Source organism: Phycodurus eques, chromosome 18 (assembly GCF_024500275.1).
Source record: "Phycodurus eques isolate BA_2022a chromosome 18, UOR_Pequ_1.1, whole genome shotgun sequence".
NCBI classification, from domain to species: domain Eukaryota; kingdom Metazoa; phylum Chordata; class Actinopteri; order Syngnathiformes; family Syngnathidae; genus Phycodurus; species Phycodurus eques.
Genome location: NC_084542.1, coordinates 4,545,405 through 4,567,156, shown reverse-complemented (window position 1 = coordinate 4,567,156; position 21,752 = coordinate 4,545,405). Strand labels below are relative to the sequence as shown.

The window sequence follows — 21,752 nt, the reverse complement described above, 5'->3', positions numbered from 1 at the left end:
GGAGATGAGATGCAGAGAAAGGGGAAAATGGGACATGCATATTTGAGGAGTCAAATGTGTGATGATGGAGCGTCTGCTCACTTCAGCGCTTCAGTCAGGCTGTCCACGTGGCATTTTGGTGATGTTGCAAGTCTCAGAAATTAAGTGTGAATGTGTGTGTGTTTGTCTGTGCATGTGTGCACGCCTCGCGTGACATGTAGGTGATATCCACTCATGTGTGAGACGACAGGGAGCAGCTACACGCCATCATACCCTTGTAAGTAGAGCATCCACTGTCCCTGTGGACTGTCCATTCTTCTGACTGCAGCATCCCACCTTTTTCCCCACTTGTTCTTTTGTGCTTCAGGTTGACCAAATGGCCAGAGGGTCAGAAGAGCCCATCGAGAACTATTTCCTGTGTCATATGGCAAGGCCGTTTCAATCCTTACCCTCTGCATTTGAAGCAGGAGATAATGCGCTTAGGCATTACAGAATGGGTCAGCACCACCAATTCATCTTGCAGATTAGGTTACAATTCATCTCATTTCTGTTTTCACCCCTGAGGAGTTGTGTTTCATCCCAGTGACCATTAGCGACCTGACCATTGATATTTGATCCTCCAGTGGACATGAAGGCGACAGAGGCTTAATCAGCTCTCTTTTGGATACAATGGTGTCAATTTCGGTTTTTAATAATTCAGTGATATGTGTGCGTGTGTGCATGTGTATGTGTTGTGCTCAGTCTGAATGCTTGTATGAGTCAGGAGAAAAAGGGGAAGTGTGTTAATGTGGAAAGTTGATAGCGTACCCACACTCACAGTTGACTGTGGGCAGCAGATACACATTCTGTACTTGTTAAACGCCTTTTGTGATTTGTTTTTCTTTCCAGTATCATTTACCCTCAGACTGCATTGATTTTAACCCAATTGTTTTTCTCTCCTATTTCAGAGAAGCACAACGCGAATGATATTGATAGCAACCTGAGGTCCTGCACCAGAGAAGGTAAATCACACACACAAGCAATACAGCTCAATTACAGTACAATTTACATTAAAATTCAGTTTCCAGTTCAGCACAATTCTGCAAAACCTACTATGGTTTAATGTAGATTACAGCTCAAGAAGTGAACTATTTGTTCAAGAATATACACTTTTTCTGGTTTACTTTGGATTCATGTTCAAATCTCTACATGCTGTTAAGTGCCTCATCTGTGAATGCCCGCTTGTAAACATCCTCAGTCCACCCCCACACAAACCTGTGACTGTGACTGAAAGTGACTGACCTGTCAGGTTCCATTTCTTGCTGCAAGAGGAAGTTCAGTTGTGGTTGCAGCACTTGTTCTGTTTCGATGCAGAATGGGTACGCCAGAGGGCATCTATGGGAAGAGGCTCATTGATTTTGTGTTGAAAGCCATGATCAGGAATGACAAAATTAGCGTTTGGGAATAATCTGATTTTAATAATGCAGCTGTTATACAGTTAAAACCAGAATTTTATTCATACTGTGGACCAATTTTGAGTTGAAGTTCATTTTAATCTGTTGAGTATGTATCTTCTGTCTGGAAATGACACAGCAAAGTGGCAAAATACTTATTTGTTTTGTTAGAAATATTAATGAATTTGCCTTTTCATTCTTTTTTTATATTTCATCCTGATAAGAATTTTTTTAGGAAACACCTTTATTAGATGCTATTAACTTTTAGCCAAATTCTACTGTCCATTGCAAACATCGGTTATGCCTTTATTAATAAATGGTATGAATAATTCAGGACACAGTCTGGGGGGTGGGTGTGGTGGCGGGTTTGGGGGGAGGTGGTAGAGCTCATACAGTGGTGCCTTGAGATAAAAGTTCTGTGGCCATGCTTGTATGTCAAACCATCTTTGCCCTTTGAAATGAATCAAAATGCAGTTTAATCCATTAGAATTTTTTTTTTTAACTATTGGATTTTTAAATGATGAAGCTTATGTAAATATGTGGCTTGTTTGACAGCCAGCTCAGCTAGAAGGGGGGAAGACTGATTTGTACCTGAGGGTAGTAAAAAAAAAAGTGACTGACTCATAATGAAGGGAAGTGAAGCTGTGGAGGAGCATGTTGTAGCTGCAGGCTGTAGACCAAGTTGGAAGAGTGCCAGCTTGACACGGTTTCGTCCATTTTATAAGAACCGCTACATTGAATCAGCACTGCCCCCTTCTGGTACAACCTCGTGTTTGATCAGCTGTTAACATGCGTGCCTTAAATTTGCATAGTAATCAAATCCAAGACTCACCGGGAGTCAAAACTGGAACTGTGGAAACAGTCTGCAGAGTGCAGTCTTTTATTTATGTCTCTTGTGTAGGAACGTGTGTTGCGCTCAGCTTGAGAAATGAATAGCAGGATTGACGATAGCTGTGGCTTGCTCGAGGCTGCATAGAGAAATGCAGTGTGATCATCATGTGAACACTGTAAGCACAGTGTGTCTTTTGTTGTTACTTCACACTAGCATTTGATTCTGGCAAGTTGAATCTTTGTGGTCATGATGAAAAGCGCTCTAGAAGCTGCTGAATATGCCGTTTCATCCCAATTTGATAGACTATAGTCATTTTATTCTATTCTAGTTACTCAACTGACATATTGATTACGACTCGACCCACCCGCCATGACTGCCCTCTGTGGAATGCTATTAAAACTCAAATGACGCTCGTCCCTTTTTCATCCATGTGACTTCCTATAAGACGTGTGCTCATTTCCTGTAAATATAGCCTCATGTAATGCTGGGGATAGTCCTGTAAAATTGCTACTTACCGACTTACTGGACTTTTGCTTCCAAATAAAATATTTATAGAGAAACCGCCATTTAGGTCTGTTTCCCATTTGCTTGGGCTTGTTTACAAAGGCACTAATCCAGAGAGACTGGTTCAGGATCCATGAAGTTTAGTCTAGAAGCACCACACGGTCGACTCTTACAATAGTATAACTGCAACATAATATCACCTGCCCAGAAGTGACCACTGAGCATAGTAGCACAGAGAAAAATGTTGCTCACAACATTTTCTTTTCTTTTTAAAATTCTCAAGTGTTCCATGAAAATGTGGAGTACAGTGAACCTTCACCTTTTGTTTTTGTTTTTTAGCAACCTATGCTCAGCTATTCACTGAAATACTCACCTAATCACATTTTCTGTGCTCTTTTTATGTAACGCCCTAGGCCTCCAAAATCCCTGGCGAATGGGAAAATAGTAAATGGTGTCAAGGACGTGTGTTTAAGTTATACATCTTTTCTGTTCTAAGATCTTTTTATTTCAGGTCGGAGCTAAGTTAAAACCGTGGTTGGTAGTGTCATTTTTATTTTTATTTTTTTTAAATCAAATAAATCATCTCTAAGGGTAAGGGTATTTTTTAAGGGTAAATGATAAATAGATTTAATGTTGTACAATTAGAGTTTGAAATGATATTACATATCTTGGAGTCAAAGATTGTCATATTTACAATTTAAGCAAGTAATTCAGGCAATTATAAAAAAATTAAAATTGAGAGGGTTGTCAATTAATCGTGGTTTTCTGCTATACGCGGCAGGGCTCTGTCCCTACATTTTAATTAACGTGAGCTATGCAAAGCTCAATCGGAAAAAAACTATTTTAGAGAGGGGAAGTAAAAATAAACAACTAGGTCACAATGGCGCAAAAAGTTTTGAGAGGATTTATCTTTGGTTTCATTTTGTGTTTTGTGAATTTTGAGGCAGAATTTCCCCCAAAACTGGTCAGTTTCCGATTTCCTCGACCATTGGGGTGTTTGTATTTTGTGGTACCGTTGTATCAACATAATCTGTTTTATGTGACTGATTGTGTTGGTAAATCATACAGTTAAACAACATTATGACCAGTTTTTTTTTTATGAACTGTCTGTATTCATTTGTTTTGTGTGCTTTACCACCATTTTGCCCATCAGGTTTGCTGGAATGGGTAACCTGCTTAAAGTCCTTACAAGGGAAATAGAGAACTATCCACACTTTTTCCTGGACTTTGAAAGTAAGTCTGGCAGAGGAGTGGGGAAAAACAGCGATAAAATGGAAAGAGGAGGAGATTATTTCCTTTCTGTTTACAGGTTTCCTTCATGCTTTCTTTTCACACAGATGTGAAACTCAACTCTCTCATCTCCAATCTACCGTTTCTGACTGTTCAAAAAACTTTTTAACATCACTTATACTTTTCTTCCCTTTTCGTCCTCTCCCTGTGTGTCTGTTCCTTTTTTTTTTCTCTGTCTTGCAGAAGCCAAATGGGGAATCTGTTAAAGGTGCTCACTTGCACTGAGCTTGAGCAGGGGCCAAACTTTTTCCTTGACTTTGAAAGTGAGCATAGCCTGTCTTTCTAACAGGCCAAAGTTGGTTTTCTTAATTCAGTCCTCTTTAATCCCAAGAATTCAAGGGTCATCTTATTCTGCTTCAGATTGACCGACCATTCTCTTTTGACCAATGTCGTTTTAAAGGCAGCCTTTGTTATTATGATTGATTTCAGTATGCTTTCCAAGATCTATACACTTAATGCTAAGTTGACAAAAATAAATAAAAAATGAAGGTGACCCTTGACCTTAGCAGTCTGCTTTTACTCTTTTGTGTATGCATGCTCTGCTGTTGGTTGGTTTTCATCAATTTGTAAATGATATATTATTGCAGTATATTATTGCAGATAAACCAAGTGCCGGTTAAATGTGTTTTCAATATTGTTTGTTGCCATGAACAAACTTCATCACAGTACAGGAGATGAGAATTTTTGAATAGCAAACAAGTAGTCACTCAGTCACTTTACGTGGAATAGAAGAAAAAAAAATATCACTGCATTAAACTGATTGAAACTAGACTTTTAAAGTGTATCTAAGTAACTCAATCTGACTTTGTTCAACTGTTTAAAAGTTTGCTTAACACACGCTAACTAGATTCGATTGAAAACAAAATTATTTTGGTATTTAAACATTTCCATCGGTGTATCCTCCAGTCCCCATGGCCTTACCTGGAACTCTAACACCATTGATTCTCAAAAAAAGATGAAGTCAGAGGGAGTGAGGGCATGCTTGCATTGATGAGGAAATAAATTCATTTTACATCAGTTTAAAGATAGATGGAAGAAACACAAATAAAGTGATGGAACATCTATAGAACATCAGTTTTAAACTGACAGGATGACTGAAATCCACATGTCAAACAGGTGTATTTTAACACCAAAACTGCATTTGTCCTTTAGCTATTGAATTTAAAAAAAAATGGACAAATAAAAAAAAAAATCTAAACAGTAATGCATTTGTATTTTGGTCATCCAAGACAATATGTCAAGTAGATAATAATAATGGTAAAAACCAGCAGTCGTCATCTGTGCCTTTCATCACCCTAATGAAAGTTCCCCTAAAAATAGTAACTATTTTAAAGTTGGTGTGAAGACCATTTACAGGTGCAATACTGTTCTGCAATATTTAGTTGAATCCATAATGTGCTAACACAATAATGGAGCTATCATAAATATGTAGGTGATTCCTCTATTTAAAATAGACATTTGTGTCCAAATAATTAAGTCAAAGCAAGCCATCAAAATCTATTTAATCCACTATCATACCAGTTTTTAGTTTTGATTAACATCCATTAATTATAATGGGAATTTAGTAGTAAAATGTCAACACTATTGTTTGCACACGATCATGAGTATTGAGATTTTTTTAAGTGTTACCATAAGCACAAGAGCCAAAGATGATATTTGTACAAAAACAAGTGTTACCACACGTATGACATGCAGAGGAGTAAAATAGTCACTTTAACCACTCGACTTGTACTCGTTAGACTGGCAACCAACATCTTCCTCGTTGAGCTGAAAGGAGCACTATCGCTAACCAGCGTTGTAGAGTTTGGCCAATGATTGAATTGCACCTTGTAATGTGGGCATGTAAACGTACAGGCAGGCTTTAATTTCTATCTCTCCCAGAATTATGTCCCTGCTGTGGCATGTCATCCAACCTCAGTATTTGTTTACCCGGTAGAAAGTAAATGATGGGATAATGGGAAAGGTTTCAGTGATGCTTTATATTTACAGCAGCAAGTTAGGCTGTCTTTGGTCGTGACAGTCTTAAGATTTAAAATGACAAAGTTTCACTGTTAGAACGTATGCTTACTCACCCTGGTGAAATATTCCCTGAAGTCTGGGGCGAGCCGTGTTTACGCATATGTATACTAACCAGCCACAAGATTGGTTATAGCTTCATAGTCAAAAAGTTTTCATATAGAAATTTGGTTCTACCTGAGACCCAAACTTAATAAAATATACCATTTCATAACATAAATATGTGGTGTGATTTATGCATTTATTTTTGTTATTGTTGTTGAAAGAAAAGATCGGCTTGGAATATAGCTTTGAATGTAGCTCATTAAGGTAACATAAATGGAAACACCTTAATTTTTGTAACCCTGTACTAGTACGGAAGTGCACTCAATGTTGTGGCTGGTGAGTGTACTAGACAGTGTATGTAGTCCTTATTTAGAATGGTCTTGTAGTAACCATGGGCAAGGTACAATATATTTTTTAACCAAATCAACCTGCCAATAGACAATAGCAATGAGATTAAGTCATGCACAAAATATTACTGGGGAAACACAATATGCAAGTCAGAGAAAGGATTTAGAAAGCATGTCTGTGTCGTCTTCTGCTGTCATGTTTAATCTAGCATGTTCTCATACAGGCGGCACGGTGAACGACTGGTTAGAGCGTCTGCCTCACAGTTCTGAGGACCGTGGTTCAATCCCCGGCCCCGCCTCTGTGGAGTTTGCATGTTCTCCCCGTGCCTGCGTGGGTTTTCTCCGGGCACTCCGGTTTCCTCCCACATCCCAAAAACATGCACGGTCGGTTAATTGACAACTCTAAATTGCCCGTAGGTGTGAATGTGAGTGCGAATGCTTGTTTGTTTGTATGCGCCCTGCGATTGGCTGGCAACCAGTTCAGGGTGTACCCCGCCTCCTGCCCGATGATAGCTGGGATAGGCTCCAGCACGCCCGCACCCCTAGTGAGGAGAAGAGGCTCAGAAAATGGATGAATGGATGGATGTTCTCATACAGCCTGCCCTGTAAGCCCACACATTCACTGCAGTAGAGCACTTATAGTTTCTCCAACATGATTAAAATGTAGTTTCTTGACCTCTTTGCTCATGAGATCAAGATAGAAAATGGTTACTGCAGTGAAGTGATGCTTTAGAATTCAACCCAACAATATGCTGTATGCTTTTGCACGTCTTTGGACAATTATAAACTATTTTAGTGGCAAAAACATTCAGCATTCTTTCCCTTTTCCCCACAGTATGTGGTTTTCATGATCATATAAATGTCTTTTAAATCTGCCTCAATTCATAGTATTAAACTTGAGATTAAGTTTAGCTTGCCACTCTTTTGATATTTGTACTCGGGCAGACCTGACATGAATAGATTCTTGATGTGAGAAACAATTGTAATATACTGTCAGCATAGGTACCTGTTGTCCATATACAGTATAAGTGTTTGCTTTGTAAATGTTTTCATGTTAGATGCGCAGCCCTCAGAAGGAGAGTGTGAAGTCTGGAACCAGGTGAACGCCGTCCTCCAGGACTCTGAAAGCATCCTTTTAGGTCTACAGGCATACAAAGGAGCCGGACAGGAGATCAGAGATGTGAGAAGAACATTTACAAAAATCCCAGCAAGGACCTTCATATTCATTTTTGTACCCTTAGACATGCATTAATTTTGAACATTATAGTTTTTTTTTTTAATTTATCTATTTGTTTTATTCATTTTTTTTAAGCAGAGGTGGTCAGTGTTATGAGGACATGATTTAAGCAATAAAAAGTAGGGGTGGGGGTGAAAGGCAATTGTTTTAGGAAGGTGATATGTGGGTCTGTTTTTATGATGATGTCAAATATTGAGGATGCAGGGCTGGTGGTAGCATGCTACAAGTGGCTTGCAACTTATTGTCCTTCAAAGAGAATGCTATGTATGGCTAGTGGAGACAGAACAGAATTTTCTAGAGGATAATAAAGAGGACTACAAATAGGTTTAGAGAACAACTACAAGATATGTGTTTACACCTATAGTTGTCATTCTTGGTCAAATAAATAATCTTATGTATCCTCTTTAGGCAATTCAAAACCCCAGTGACTTCATGCTTCAGGAGCGAGCCTGGAACTCAGTGTGCCCTCTTGTCATCAAACTCAAGAAGTTTTACAGTTTCTCTCTGAGACTAGGTGCGTGGCAATGTCACAGCATTTTTAGGGTTTGAGCAGAAACCAACAGTTGGGATTTTGTATTTGTGTGCAGAGGAGGCTCTACAGAGTTTGTTGGAGTCCCTGACATGTCCACCCTACACGCCCACTCAGCATCTGGAAAAGGAACAGGCGTTGGCCAAACAGTTTGCAGAAATCCTCCACTTCACTCTTCGCTTCGATGAGCTCAAGGTACCAAATGCTGCGCACTCACGTCTTGATGTGATGTATAATTTTGTCCTCGACAGTTTGACTCATTGCTTGTTCTACCTCAGATGAGGATTCCTGCCATTCAGAATGACTTCAGCTACTACAGAAGAACCATCAGTCGAAATCGGATAAACAACATGAATGTAAGCTGTTCCAAACATAATTAATATGAACATAAGATTAGTAAAGGTGTATATAAAGGCTGGTACACACACAATTTTTTTTTAATATCGAGACCATAAATAATAAGGAAAATATTGGCGTGTGTAACTAGGTTGGCTTTGTTGAAATTTAACTGCAATTCAATTAATGTATCCTGATTCTTGACAAATGTTTAATTCATTGTGATTCTGCAGTTGGATATTGAAAATGAAGTTAATAATGAGATGGCCAATAGGATGTCTCTGTTTTACGCTGAGGCCACGCCAATGCTAAAAACACTCAGCAACGCAACTACAAACTTTGTGACTGAGGTAAGATTATTTTGATAATTCCTGCATTGCAAACAATGTTGAAAATATTCTGGAATATACTTATTATTTTGCACTGTGCATCATTTGCAACACACTTTTTGTTTTGACAGCACATGTCAAGTGGTCGTATATTTTATATTAATCTATTTTGATTTGTGTCTTTTTGTAGAACAAGACTCTTCCACTGGAGAACACGACAGACTGTCTGAGCACCATGGCCAGCATCTGTAAAGTCATGTTGGAGACACCGTGAGTTCATATGTGAATGTTCCATCTCTTATTTTGACAATTTCATTGAATCAGTTTACTTTGAAAATAATAATTATTATTATTTAATAATTAATAGTTGCGCTTATTTCACCCCCCCAAAAAACATTACTGAAATACATATTTTCGGTTGATATATTTGATCGAAATGCAGAAAACGCATAGTAACAAGATACAGTATTTTAAAACCAGCGAAAATGACTCCAACTGGAATAGCAACATAATTTTGTGACTGTTCTGTTAAGCCCGCTGCACTCAGAGCGCTCGAGCCTACAAGCAACTGAACTGGACACTGGCGAAAAAAAATACATCAGGCGACTCCCGCCGCACATCAGGCTACTGACCCCAGCATGCATAATCACCTCGATGCAACAGTAAAACTGCGATCCCCAGTGGCCAGGGAAGAAGCAGCTTGCTCTATAATATTAATAATAATAATTGGAGAGGATATGGAAACTTTTATGAAAACTGAGCATATCGAAGTAGAATATCAGTTTTTTTTTGTTTTTTTTTTGCTCTTATTAAATTGTGTATGTGTAGCTAATGTGGCCCGTGTGTGGAGATTATTCTTCATTTACCAAGACATCGTTTTTTGTGTTTAGGGAATATTCAAGTCGTTTCAGCAGCGAGGACACACTCCTATTCTGCATGAGGGTCATGGTTGGCGTCATCATTCTCTATGACCATGTGCACCCCAACGGTGCCTTCAACAAGTCCTCCAAGATCGACGTATGTGCCTCACGCAGAACTACACGCCACACACATCACTGCTATGTGATGCAGTTCTGACATGATTATTGTCTCTCCAGATGAAGGGCTGCATAAAAGTGCTGAAAGACCAGCCTGCAGACAATGTAGAAGGCCTGCTGAATGCTCTCAAGTAGGTCACTGCCTTTTGAGCATAGTTATACATATATACGTGTCACTGTTTAGGCTTGAGGGGGAACAGTAATTGAATTTAATACTCATGAAAGCATACTAATGTGCTTGCAATAACAATGCAAAATAAAACAGTTGGTTTTATTTGCCAAACAGACATACGGATCATGAAATACAGAAGGTCGGGTGAAATTGGAAGTTAATGAGTTTATTCAAACCTGTTACTGATTTTGAGTTAGGCTTTAGTACAGTACTTCCTTATTTTGTGGTCGAGCGGAGGGGATTTTTTTTTTTTTAAGCATTTCTTTCATTTCTTTGCATTGAACGTATCATTCAGAACGCACCACAAACATGCGACAATGGAGAAGGGAGTCTCTTTTGATTACTTCCAGACATGGCGGTTGGCCGTGGCAAGGTGACAAATTTTATTCGAGAGGAAACTGAGGGCGCCGGCACGGTGGACGACTGGTTAGAGCGTCAGCCTCACAGTTCTGAGGACCCGGGTTCAATCCCCGGCCCCGCCTGTGTGGAGTTTGAATGTTCTCCCCGTGCCTGCGTGGGTTTTCTCCGGGCACTCCGGTCTTGGAATTGGAGACTCTAAATTGCCCGTAGGCATGACTGTGAGCGCGAATGCTTGTTTGTTTGTATGCGCCCTGCGATTGGCTGGCAACCAGTTCAGGGTGTACCCCGCCTCCTGCCCGATGAGAGCTGGGATAGGCTCCAGCACGCCCGCGACCCGAGTGAGGAGAACCGGCTCAGAAAATGGATGGATGGATGGAAACTGAGGGCAACAACAGCTATTAATGCCACATTTCTGTTGATATTTGGATAAAATAAAATGTGTGTTATTTTTATCTTTTCTCTTCAGATTCACCACTAAACACCTGAACGATGAGTCCACTCCAAAAAACATCCGGACAATGCTCCAGTAATGTTTTTTTATTATTATTATTTGTATTAAAAAAAAGATATGAAGAGGATCTATGCTCTGACCTCAAGCAAGATGTATATGTTTACATTATTTAAAAGACCTGTTAACACTTTGCATAGTCATTCTGTCCAAGTTAAAGGTGCATGCGACTCTACAACTACACAATTTCATCCTTTTACTATTATCAGCTGAGAACGTTTCTCATTTCTGTTAGCCAAATCTTAATGTTCTTAAATGCTTTTTTATACCCACACAAAATTGTGCCAAAAAAAAAAAAAAAGGACATTATTCAATCAATTTGTGCACAGAATGAGATTAATCAAAGACATGTTTAGCTTTGAAGGGCTAAAAAGTGGAGACAGGTCAGGGACTGACTGCTTAGATGTATCGTCACAAGGATTTTTACTTTTTATGGGTTTTTTTTTTGCCCCATTCTGGTGTACCTGTTGATGTAAATCCACTGTGAATATGAAGCTGCACATTGAGTGTGCTTGAGAGAAAAGATTGGACATACTCACCACAGTCAATGATGCATTTCTGTTTTGTGACGTCCCTCTGAACTAATTTGGTTCATCTGTTAGTGTATAAAGTAAGGCCGAAAACCTCTTTATATTCTGTATCATATATTTTTAACAAAACACCTTTTTTTAATTACAAAAAATCTATTTTCCTCATATGTGTTTTTCTTATTTCATCCTTGTTAATATATTGCTCAATTGCCAGTTTTGATAGAATTTGTTTTGCCTTGTTTGAGTGTGTGAGGGGGGTGAATTATTTGTAAATTATTAACTAGTTTTTTTAAATTTTGGATTCCACTCCTGTCATGTTGTTGCCTTAAAATCAAAATTTTGAGCAACTGTACTCATTGTAATTGCCTTAAAATGGATCTGCTGTGTCAAATGTCATGTTGATGGCAACTGTCAATGATCATGGTGTCGTTACACCAGCATAGTGACTGAATCGGCTTGGTTATCAATCACACTTTTATTGCCAATCCTTTTGATTCTGCTAACATCGCACCAGGGAGCTCCTCAAACTAGACCAGACAATCACATCATTAGTGACTGTGGGACTTAATGTTAAAGTACATGGCTGGATTACATGACTATAAATTGCCTCCCAATTAATTTGTCTCCACATGTTCCTGTACTTGATTGCCATGATTAAGCCTTAAACAATGCCCATTAAAGAGCAAGTATTATGAAGCAACCACGAATAGGAATTACTTTTGACTGAAGCATACAGTGTACTGTTTATGATTCAATTACAATTCAACGGTCACTAATTTCAAATGTTTTGGTCACTGTCTTGTTATTTAATATGTATGTCCCCACATGAGCCGTACTTTGGATTTCATATAATGTATTCATCGATGTAATGACAAGATGTACAGTACATTTGCTGTCATGATCACGGGACATATGCAAAGCTCTCCTGCGGGCCTTTGATGTGCTACTTACTGTATTGAATGCAGGATATTTTTTGATTTCATTAAATCATTTGTGGACTTGCCTATTACATAAATTGCTTCGGCTTTGTATTGCTGAAAGGCTTGTGTGAATTGGAGAATAAAGGTGGTACATTTCTTACTCAGTTTGTTGTTACTTTCTCATGATTGACAGCACTGCAGAATATATGGAGGATAAGCAATGAAAGTGATTAGCATTTTAATTTTTTCACAAAACTGTATAAATAAATCAACTTGGCATCTGACAGTTTTTTTATTTTTTATTTTTTAAATGAACACCAGCACCAACCTTCATGGAGCTTCAAACCCTGCAATAATGCAGCTGCACGTTCCTTGGTATGCCTGCAGGTGGCGATGTGTATCAGTCCACGTATTGTGTGAAGGACAGGGGGGGGGAGTCCAGGGCTCAAAATCAAACAGCGGTGCACCTGGAAGAAGTCAAGTTTGACAGAGATTGAAATGTACTCAAGTAACACAAATTAAAGGTCCAACGCGTTACATAATACAAACCAACACGTAAGCACACGACTTCAAACACATTGCTGCCCTTTAAGTGGGTGACACCACTCTGTTGAAATACAACACACAGCTACTTAATCGTCTACTTAATCAGCTAGTTAATCATGCTGACATTATACAATGTAAGGACAAAAGTATCGGGGGACACCAGGCTATTACACAAGGACAAGAGTCTTTATCGCCGTTCTAGTTCATCCCAAAGGTGTTCCCAAACACATCCATTCAGGCTTTTATGGTTTTTGCATTTGTCGTGCTGGAACAGAAAACCATTCCAGTGTTAACTGACTGCTAAAATATTTAGCATTTTATCTTTTACCTGTACTATTAGGCTGAATGTTTGATCAAGTTTTTCTATTTCTAAATGAACATTCGTTCAATGCTTTGTTTGCAGCATAACATGCACATTTTGGAGGAGATCAGAATTGTTTAATTAATTAATTTATGTTTTAAGGAGTTTAAAAGTCTCCTGAAAATATTTCTTGCTATGTGCTTACATCATATTCAGCCCAGAGGAGTGAGGGGGTTGACGACGACTTACTGGGTATGGTCCTGTTCGAGCGCTGGGACGCCCTGAGCGCCTCCACGCTCAGCCTGGGTACGGCCGTCCTCACTGGACCTGGACGTTTCCCGGCGTTCCACCGGGCCTGCCGCAGCAGGATCTCTCCCTCCTCCTTGGCGGCGGGGTAGCTGTAACTGTCAGATGCCCAATGGGGGCGAGACTGGGTCTTACGAGGAGGAGGAGGAAGAGGAACAGGATGGTGGGGTCTGCTGTTTGACGTGAGGAACATCTGTGGGAAAGGAAGGTCAGAATATCTTAGAGAATCATATTTTGGAACGATTGATTACACAACTGCATGAGTACCAGTTAATCGCTTGAAGAGAGGCCTTTCCTTTCTACAAGGGTGGAGCGAAACATGCTGATGCCTGTTAATTGGTCAATGGAGAATTATTGCTTCTGTTTTAAAATGGGAAGGGCATTGTTATTCACAGGGTACCGAGCCCTGCTGTACTTATTTCTATCAAACAGGGGTTTGGCCTGTGTGAGCTCCTCCCCTCACTTCAACATAGTTCCTTGTCACTGGATGGCACAAAACCACTATTTTTCCATTCCATTTTGGCCTCATCTCAGGGCATCTTCGGGCATTTCATAAAGAGCACCAAAAAATTGAATAGCTTAAAAAATGTTCAAATAGGTGAATTCGGTTGTAGTGAGTCGTGAAAAGGCAGCACCAACAATGAATGAAATATATTTTTGGATCTAGTTTGAATGTCAAGATGTTCATTCTTTCATTAAACAAACTAAAAATGTTAATAGTTGCCCAAATTCATGGATATTTTTCCGAATCCTCAATATTTAATGCTCCGGTGTCCTCTGTTTCACCCTCTCCTATAACATAAGCAACATTTGCATCACCTCCTGTCACCTCCCTCTGTGAGCCTGTCATCATTAACATGCATCCCCGTGTAAAAAGCTGCTCCATAATGCATGAAGTCTGCTGGTGGAGGATCTTCAACATTTCGGGGTCACTGTCACAGTGGGGCTATTGTTGCGGTGATAAATGAAGCGTGGGTTACCAGTGATTTAGCTTTGCGTAGTTTGTAACTGGTCTCAGACAGCGTTTTCTGTCTCTCGTCGTCTGGCTTCTCCGTTTTACTGCTGCAAGTGGTTGCTCTGCTCTTCATCTGCCTGGAGACACACAACACGGTCTTGATTGCCATACACAGAAAAAAAGTAGACTCTTATGTCTTTTGGGGGCAGGGGAGCAATGAATTGTCAAAGGGGTGGTACACTTGTTTGTTTTTGTTTTCTTTTTTACCAACCATCAAGGCTAAAGTCATACTGTATATACTGAAAACAGCTTTTTGGCCCTGTGGAGTCCAAATCATTAGGGTTTCATACTGTGTAGATTGTATCTTGTGGGACAAATAAAACTACTACTTACTACTACATACTAAAAAAAATTCCATCTTTTCCCCTTTTAATTCTTCTAACTATGTAGGATTTGGCTACAGTCTATTGAATATAAATTATATGATGGAAGATGACCAAGGAAGAAGGGACATATTAGACTAATCAGTAGTAGTCACAAAAGGTGTTGCTGTTTAACATTAGCATAAGCGACCCAGAAACTAATTGAATTTAATATTTATCACTAGCTGACATGCACTGCTTCCACTAACGTTTTACAAAAGCAGTCAGTATTGATGTCTTTGCTTCTCTTCCGAACCTTCTGTGCGACTATTTTTCAAAAAAGCAACTAGCGACTTCAATTCCTGCTAAAAAAAATAAAATAAATAAAAGACATGAGTGGAATCATTTTCCCATTGTTTTCCGTAGGACAAGCAAAGGCAATCACAAAGTAAGTCGTGGTGAACATTGCCAAAGACATAAAATATTTTGTAAAGGTTGCCTTGCCTCACCTGTACATCTCTAAATAAGAAACAAACATGAGAGAAAGTTAAACGAGTGAGGAGTAATGGGTTGAGTGTGTTTGTTTTATTGGCACAACGGTCCCCATATGATGGTATGCACTTTTTTTAATGATACAACACAATCACCTATTGCAAATTTTTTGGGGACCGCCAAGTTATGGCTCGTGGACCCCCGGGGGTTCAAGTACCCCATTTTGAGAACCATTGCTACAAAGGATAATGAATGACCTTATTCATTTTCAATCCCCACACAAGATACACAGTTCTTCCTTCTGACAGCTAGAGTATAAGCTTCCATCTTATTTATACTGTATACAGTAAATGTGGAATTATTTTCATACATTATCATGCCTTTTTTTTTAAGGATTGTTTTTTACCTTACATTCCTCTAACACCCCTCCACAAGATGGCTCAGGTTACACATATAATTGGTAAATGTCCCTTTGCTACGTCACAATTTTAAGTGAGCTTCAAAATGTCCGATCCACGACCAGTTTCGAATTTTGGGTCACTATATTTTGATGAAACTGGAATTACCCACAAACTGTGTTTTCATCTACTTTCGGTTTGTATTGGAATCCATGAGAAAATCCAAAAGATTTCGAGTGTGGTGCATTCTGGTGAAGCATAAAAAAGTATCATTATTAAACATATAACTGGTTTTATTTGCTTGAAAATCAGTCAGTCCTTCCTCTATTTACTTATTGGTTTGTTCAGTTATTAGTTATTATTGTTTAGTTAATACACTACTGTAGTGCTATTGTTCAATTTGCTCTACATTGCTCTACAGACAGTAGGCTTTGTTTGTTTGCAAAGATTGAACACGGTCGTACATCTCTTTAAATGAGCGATATCACCGCTTTGAATTGCTAAAAATACAAATTCTGCGATCACTGTCAACCATATTGGAAATCCGCTTGCTGCCTTACGCTGCACTGGCTTGTCCGACGGGGTCACAGTTGTCCAGGTAATTGAAGCGGACGATGTCCTTGGGACGTCTGTCAGAGTCTCTCCAAGGTGGAAGCACAAGCGGATGCTTGTCTCTTTTCAATCTGCTCCTGGACACACCTCCAACTTGTCGGTTGGTGGATGCTTGAAGGCCCTCACTTCGGGAGAGTTCTTGTGTCATGTCCTCATGTCCACTGCTGACTCTTGCTACATCTGGAACCGCTGTCTGCTGCCGGGACACGGCGGCCTGCGGGCGGACGTTACCTTTAGACCAGGGGTGGACAAACTGTTGTGCTCGAGGGCCACATTTGGTTTTTAAAATGGACAGATGGGCCAGGTCATTTGTAGATGAGGAAAAAAAAAAAAGTTACAATATCACGATAAAATAGCCATTTCCATTTTCAACACTGCTTATCCTGGTTAGGGTCGCGGGGCACTGGAGCCTATCCCAGCTGACTTCGGGCGAAAGGCGGACTACACCCTGAACTGGTCGCCAGTCAGTCGCAGGGCACATATAGACACGGACAACCATTCACACTATCACTGAGTGGGAACTGAACCCATGCTGCCCGCACCAAAATCAGGCGAGTGTATCACTACACCATCAGTGACACTATAAAATATTAAAGTGTATTTTGATAATAAAAGAGTTTATTTGTTTGTTTTCCACTATAATTAGTAAACCATCCATCCATTTTCTTTACCGCTCATCCTCACGTGGGTCGCGGGCTGCCGGAGCCCATCCCAGCTATCTCTGGGCGGGAGGCAGGGTACACCCTGAACCGGTCGCCAGCCAATCGCAGGGCAGATACAAACAAACAACCATTCACACTCACATTCACACCTACGGGCAATTTAGAGTTTTCAATTAACCTACTACGCATGTTTTGAGGATGTGGGAGGTAGCCGGAGTACCCGGAGAAAACCCACGCAGGCACGGGGAGAACATCCAAACTCCACACAGGCGGGGCTGGGATTTGAACCCCGGTCCCCAGAACTGTGAGGCAGATGTGCGAAACAGTCCTACCACCTAATTAGTAAACCTATTATTTTAATAGAATAAATATAAAAGTTTTAATGTCATATGTCAAAAAAATTATTTTAACAAAAAATAAGAACTTATTCTCAATTTTAAATCGTAACTGTTTATGTCGAATTGGTTATCTTAGAGATATTTTGTTTGATTTTTTTTTTAAATGATAAATCAATGAACCAATTCTTTCATGAGTAAAATAAAAGAATGACGCTTTAATTTACCAAGTTCGGGGTGGTTTAGCTTGTGAAATAGAAGCACGTGGATGTTATTTAGAGTGACTTTGCATCTTCCAGACCTTTCTGGCTGGGCCAGCAAGCAGGATCTCTTGCACAGTGTTGACGTAGTGTCTCTTCCACACGCCCTGCTCAAACACGGTGGGGGAGAAGCTGATGAGCCAGCCAAGTCTCAGAGACTTGGGCATCCACAGCTGGTCCAGTTCCACGATGCTTTTCCAGTGCCAGCTCACCTGTCCTTACAGGTACAAGCCATACATCATGCATTGCGTCGTGTCATGTGACAGGTCTACGCGCGTGTGTCGGTTCCTTCCTACCCGGGCACAGCGACAGAGGCTGCGTGGGTCCAGAAAGGAGAAGACGTAGAGGCAGATGGCCCTCGGCAGCAAGCATGTGAAGTCAGCAGCCTGCAGGGGCAGCTGTCTACTCACACAGAGGTCGACAAAGCGGAGTTGCTCCTTTGAGCAGCTCTTGACAAAGTCGTGCAGCACCAACCTCCTCTGCCTGTCAGACCACCTGTCAAACTGATGATGAGCACATGCTTTTCATGTGCTCATCAAATCAAAAGAAGAAAGAGACCCCGGCGGAGTCTGAGCACAATGCGCACACTTGACGCTCTTAACGTACCCACTTTGACAGAAGGCTTCGTCTCTCCTCAAAAACCTGACAGGAACACAATGGCAGTTATGGCTTGAACAAAACAAACTTGATGGGGTATTTTTGTTTCAATTTGTTGGTTCACAGTAATGAATTCTTAACAGTCTATTGATCAGTCATTTGTCATAGTGGATGTGTATGTGAGACTTAGAGTTCTGTAACAATATATATATATATATATATATATATATATATATATATATATATATATTTTTTTTTTCCTTTTAATGGCACAAGGTCACATTTTACATCTCGATATTCACAATACAATGCAACGTTATCATTGCCACATTTTGCTTTTCTGTCCATAAGTCTTCTGTAAAACTGGTCTCTCAAAGTTTCTGATAGCAATGATTCACTTTCACTGCGTATGAGGTGCTGTATAGGCCAAAAATAACATTTGCCACTCACATTCACCAAAAACCTCCAAGTCACCAAAAACATCTCACACAAATGCCGAAAAACTCACTGGCTCAACAAAAACTCTCACATGCGGCATAAAACCTCACACTCACATAATTAACCTTTCATGACAAAAAACATCTCACATGCACAAAAAAATCTCTTATACTAACAAAATATCTCACATACACCAAAGGATATTTTCACGCACACCAAAAAACATCTCACATTCCCCCCAAAACACTCACACATGCATCAAAAAAACTTTCACACCAAAAAACATCTCACGCCAAACTTTTGCACCAAAAAACTTCTCACACTCACACCAAAAAAACTACACTCACTAAAAACCCTCTTACTTGCAGCAAAATCTCTCACATACACTGAAAACCTCTTGCTCACACACACAAAAAAAACTCTCACTTCACCCAAGAACATCTTACATACACTTTTAAAAAAAAACTCACTTAAAACAAAAATCTGTCACGCACAGCACGCACCATAAACATTTTTACACAGAAAAACCTGCCACGCTCAAAACCTTTCACATTCATCCCAAACATTCTCTCAACTCACCAAAAAACTCTCACATACATCTATAAATCTTTTTCACACAACCAAAAACATCACACATGCACAAAAATACCACTCAGATACACAAACACACACACACACGCTAAAAACAAAAAGACACAAAAACTCTTACTTCCATCAAAAAACCTTTAACCCTCAGCAAAAAAACTCTCACACTCACAGTAACTCAAATACACTGAAAAACCTCACATTCGTTAATAAACTCTCACAGTCACCCCCAAAAACTCTAACTCACAATACACAATTCACACACACTAAAAAAAACCTCTCACACTGTAAAAGGTTCTCCTATTCACCAGTAACTCTCTTACTAACCCCCCCACCCAAAAAAAAAAAAAAACTCACGCAGAGAGGAAAAAGTATTGTTTCTCCGTATGAGACTTTTTTTGTTTTGTTTAAATAAGTGCACTTCATTTACCATTTACCATAAGTGAGGGTAAACAATTGTGTGTTTGAAAGTCAACAATTGCGTGTGTGCGTGAGAAAGGAAGCTGTACTGTCAGTCCCTCTCTCTGCCTGTTGTCGTCTTATCCTATTACATTTTTGGGTGGACAGTATGTGAGAGGCAAATGTGATTTTTGGCCTATATGGCACCTCCTAACAAAGTCAAACAATTAGTGTCTTTTGTGTTGCATGCATCGCCACAAGCGAGCTCTTCTGACCTTGTTGTTGGACAGTGAGTGGTTCAGGGGTGTCCAGGCGCTCATCTTGGTCTGCATTTTAGCAGGACTCGCTGAGGACCTCGCGTGTGGCATCTTAATGGTCATCTGGCCGTGACAACGTGTTAAAAGGAACACACGCTCAATGCGTTTATGTTGTCTTGCTTTTTAGCCATTGTCACGTGGAGGACACGTTGCCATTCGTTCAAAACGGAAAATTCCAACCTCTGCTTCACGTTGTAAACATCATGCTCTCACACACACCCATGTGTTAAGTGGATTTTTGTTGCTACGGCCTCTCTCTCACATACACACGACCACATTCACTTGCTCTGTAATTTAACTCACCAACACATCTTGCAGAAGGCAATAAATCCAACATGTAAACACACTGTTACTTCTCTGGGCTTCTCTCGACGGCTTCAACGTACGTCCACCTACCTATAACTCTCCTCCGTCTTCCTACTTCTCCTGTCCATAGTTTACACGTTCCCATAGTAACGGTGACTGTGCTTTCCGAACACAGACGGGCTGCCGGAGCATTTGACACACCGAGGGGGTGCTGCAAAGCAAACCGCAGTGGGGTGTGTGCACTGTGCCCTCTGCAGGCGTCCGTGGCTCTAATGATGACAAATGTTGGGCGAGAAGGCCTGCGGAACGCCGCAGCTGCGGAACACACTGATGGCGCAAAACACGCAGTATGTGTCAATACTTCAGTAAGTAAGAACATAGGCCAAAACAGTGTAAGAATTTAGACATTTTGGAGGGCCAGGTGCTCAAGCAAAAAAAATTAAGGAAAAACTGTAGGTATTTAACTCATGTATTTATTTCAAAACAGTCAAGAATACAACTATTAACAAGGGAGACGAAGGGAAGCTACAGTGGATATGAAAAGTCTGCACACCCCTGTTCATACCAGAAAGTTTTGCAATATAAAAAAATAAGAACAAGAAAAAAACAAAACTTAAACTTTTATTCCACTAGTTTTTAACATGTAATCTGTACAATGCAATTGAAATAAAATATAGAGAGGAAGTAAGAATAAACAACTATGATAACGTGGTTGCACAAGTGCACACATCCTCTTCTAAATGTGTTCAGAAATAAGCAATCACCATCAAACTCATGTTAAATGGGGCCAGCACACACCTGCCATCATTTAAAGTGCCTCTGATTCTCTCATGAATTCAATAAATGCCCCTAAAATATCAAACCAAATTAGCTGGGATTGGTGACAAACAGATTTTGTTTAAAATATTGATGAATGAAAAAACAATAGATTGAAAAAAAAAAAGAATTTTTTCATCCCGGGGGATAAAGGGCAGGTGCTTGAGCACCACTTGGGATCTATGTGGGCACCTCCCTAATTATTATATTTCTACAGTAGATTTGTCATTACGTTAACATTGTTCACTCTTTAAGAAACGGCACTATTAATTACACATTGAATTGATTATATTTTTTTTGCTTGGTTTTAGTTTTATGTTGTATTGGTGATATACTTGATAAAAAAAACCCAATTCTAATTATATATAGGGGCATGGGGCAATTAAATTAATGTTGCAATTAATTGCACACTGCGTTAATTGTAGTACTACTTAATGTTAATCCACTGTGGGTAATCCATTTTTCTTTTTCTTTTTTTCTTTTTAAAAATGTCCCCATTCAAAAAAAACGAGCTCGTGCCCGGATGAGCGGTTGCGCGCAGGGAGGCAAAAAACCTGCGGGGAAGAAAGAGACGCGTCTGTGTCAAGGTAGCAGGGACATTGTACGAAAGCGGAAACTATCCACTTCATGTCAAAGTAATTTAGATTCATTCGAATTTTGA

The 21,752-nt window shown here is 39.8% G+C and overlaps 3 protein-coding genes across 9 annotated transcripts in view; 2 read left to right on the top strand and 1 right to left on the bottom strand.

Moving 5' to 3' along the window:
• fam49a (family with sequence similarity 49 member A) overlaps nt 1–12,568 on the top strand; it is a 32,632-nt gene extending 20,064 nt beyond the window's left edge. For 2 of the 7 annotated variants that reach the window (XM_061703974.1, XM_061703975.1), the window contains exons 2-12: nt 927–980; nt 3,902–3,981; nt 7,505–7,626; nt 8,092–8,197; nt 8,271–8,407; nt 8,491–8,568; nt 8,782–8,898; nt 9,068–9,147; nt 9,768–9,894; nt 9,975–10,045; nt 10,913–12,568. In XM_061703974.1, the coding sequence (XP_061559958.1) occupies nt 3,912–3,981; nt 7,505–7,626; nt 8,092–8,197; nt 8,271–8,407; nt 8,491–8,568; nt 8,782–8,898; nt 9,068–9,147; nt 9,768–9,894; nt 9,975–10,045; nt 10,913–10,976 (972 nt within the window). In that variant the 5' untranslated portion in view covers nt 927–980; nt 3,902–3,911 and the 3' untranslated portion in view covers nt 10,977–12,568. Of the gene's footprint in view, nt 1–200; nt 257–346; nt 508–926; nt 981–3,901; nt 3,982–4,221; nt 4,302–7,504; nt 7,627–8,091; nt 8,198–8,270; nt 8,408–8,490; nt 8,569–8,781; nt 8,899–9,067; nt 9,148–9,767; nt 9,895–9,974; nt 10,046–10,912 lie in introns of those variants that run through there. The other 5 variants (XM_061703970.1, XM_061703976.1, XM_061703972.1 and 2 more) reach the window with 5 other exon arrangements.
• Nucleotides 12,569–12,804: 236 nt separating this feature from the next.
• Nucleotides 12,805–20,032, bottom strand: fbxo16 (F-box protein 16). The gene is given in 9 exon segments (XM_061704754.1): nt 12,805–12,837; nt 12,840–12,871; nt 13,501–13,750; nt 14,538–14,649; nt 16,325–16,590; nt 17,675–17,845; nt 17,930–18,187; nt 18,189–18,275; nt 19,928–20,032. Coding segments are annotated over 9 exon segments (1,314 nt in total).
• fzd3a (frizzled class receptor 3a) overlaps nt 13,740–21,752 on the top strand; it is a 32,729-nt gene continuing 24,716 nt past the window's right edge. Inside the window, exon 1 of the mRNA XM_061704750.1 lies at nt 13,740–13,765. The gene's annotated coding sequence lies outside the window, so the exon portion shown is untranslated. The remainder of the gene's footprint in view (nt 13,766–21,752) is intronic.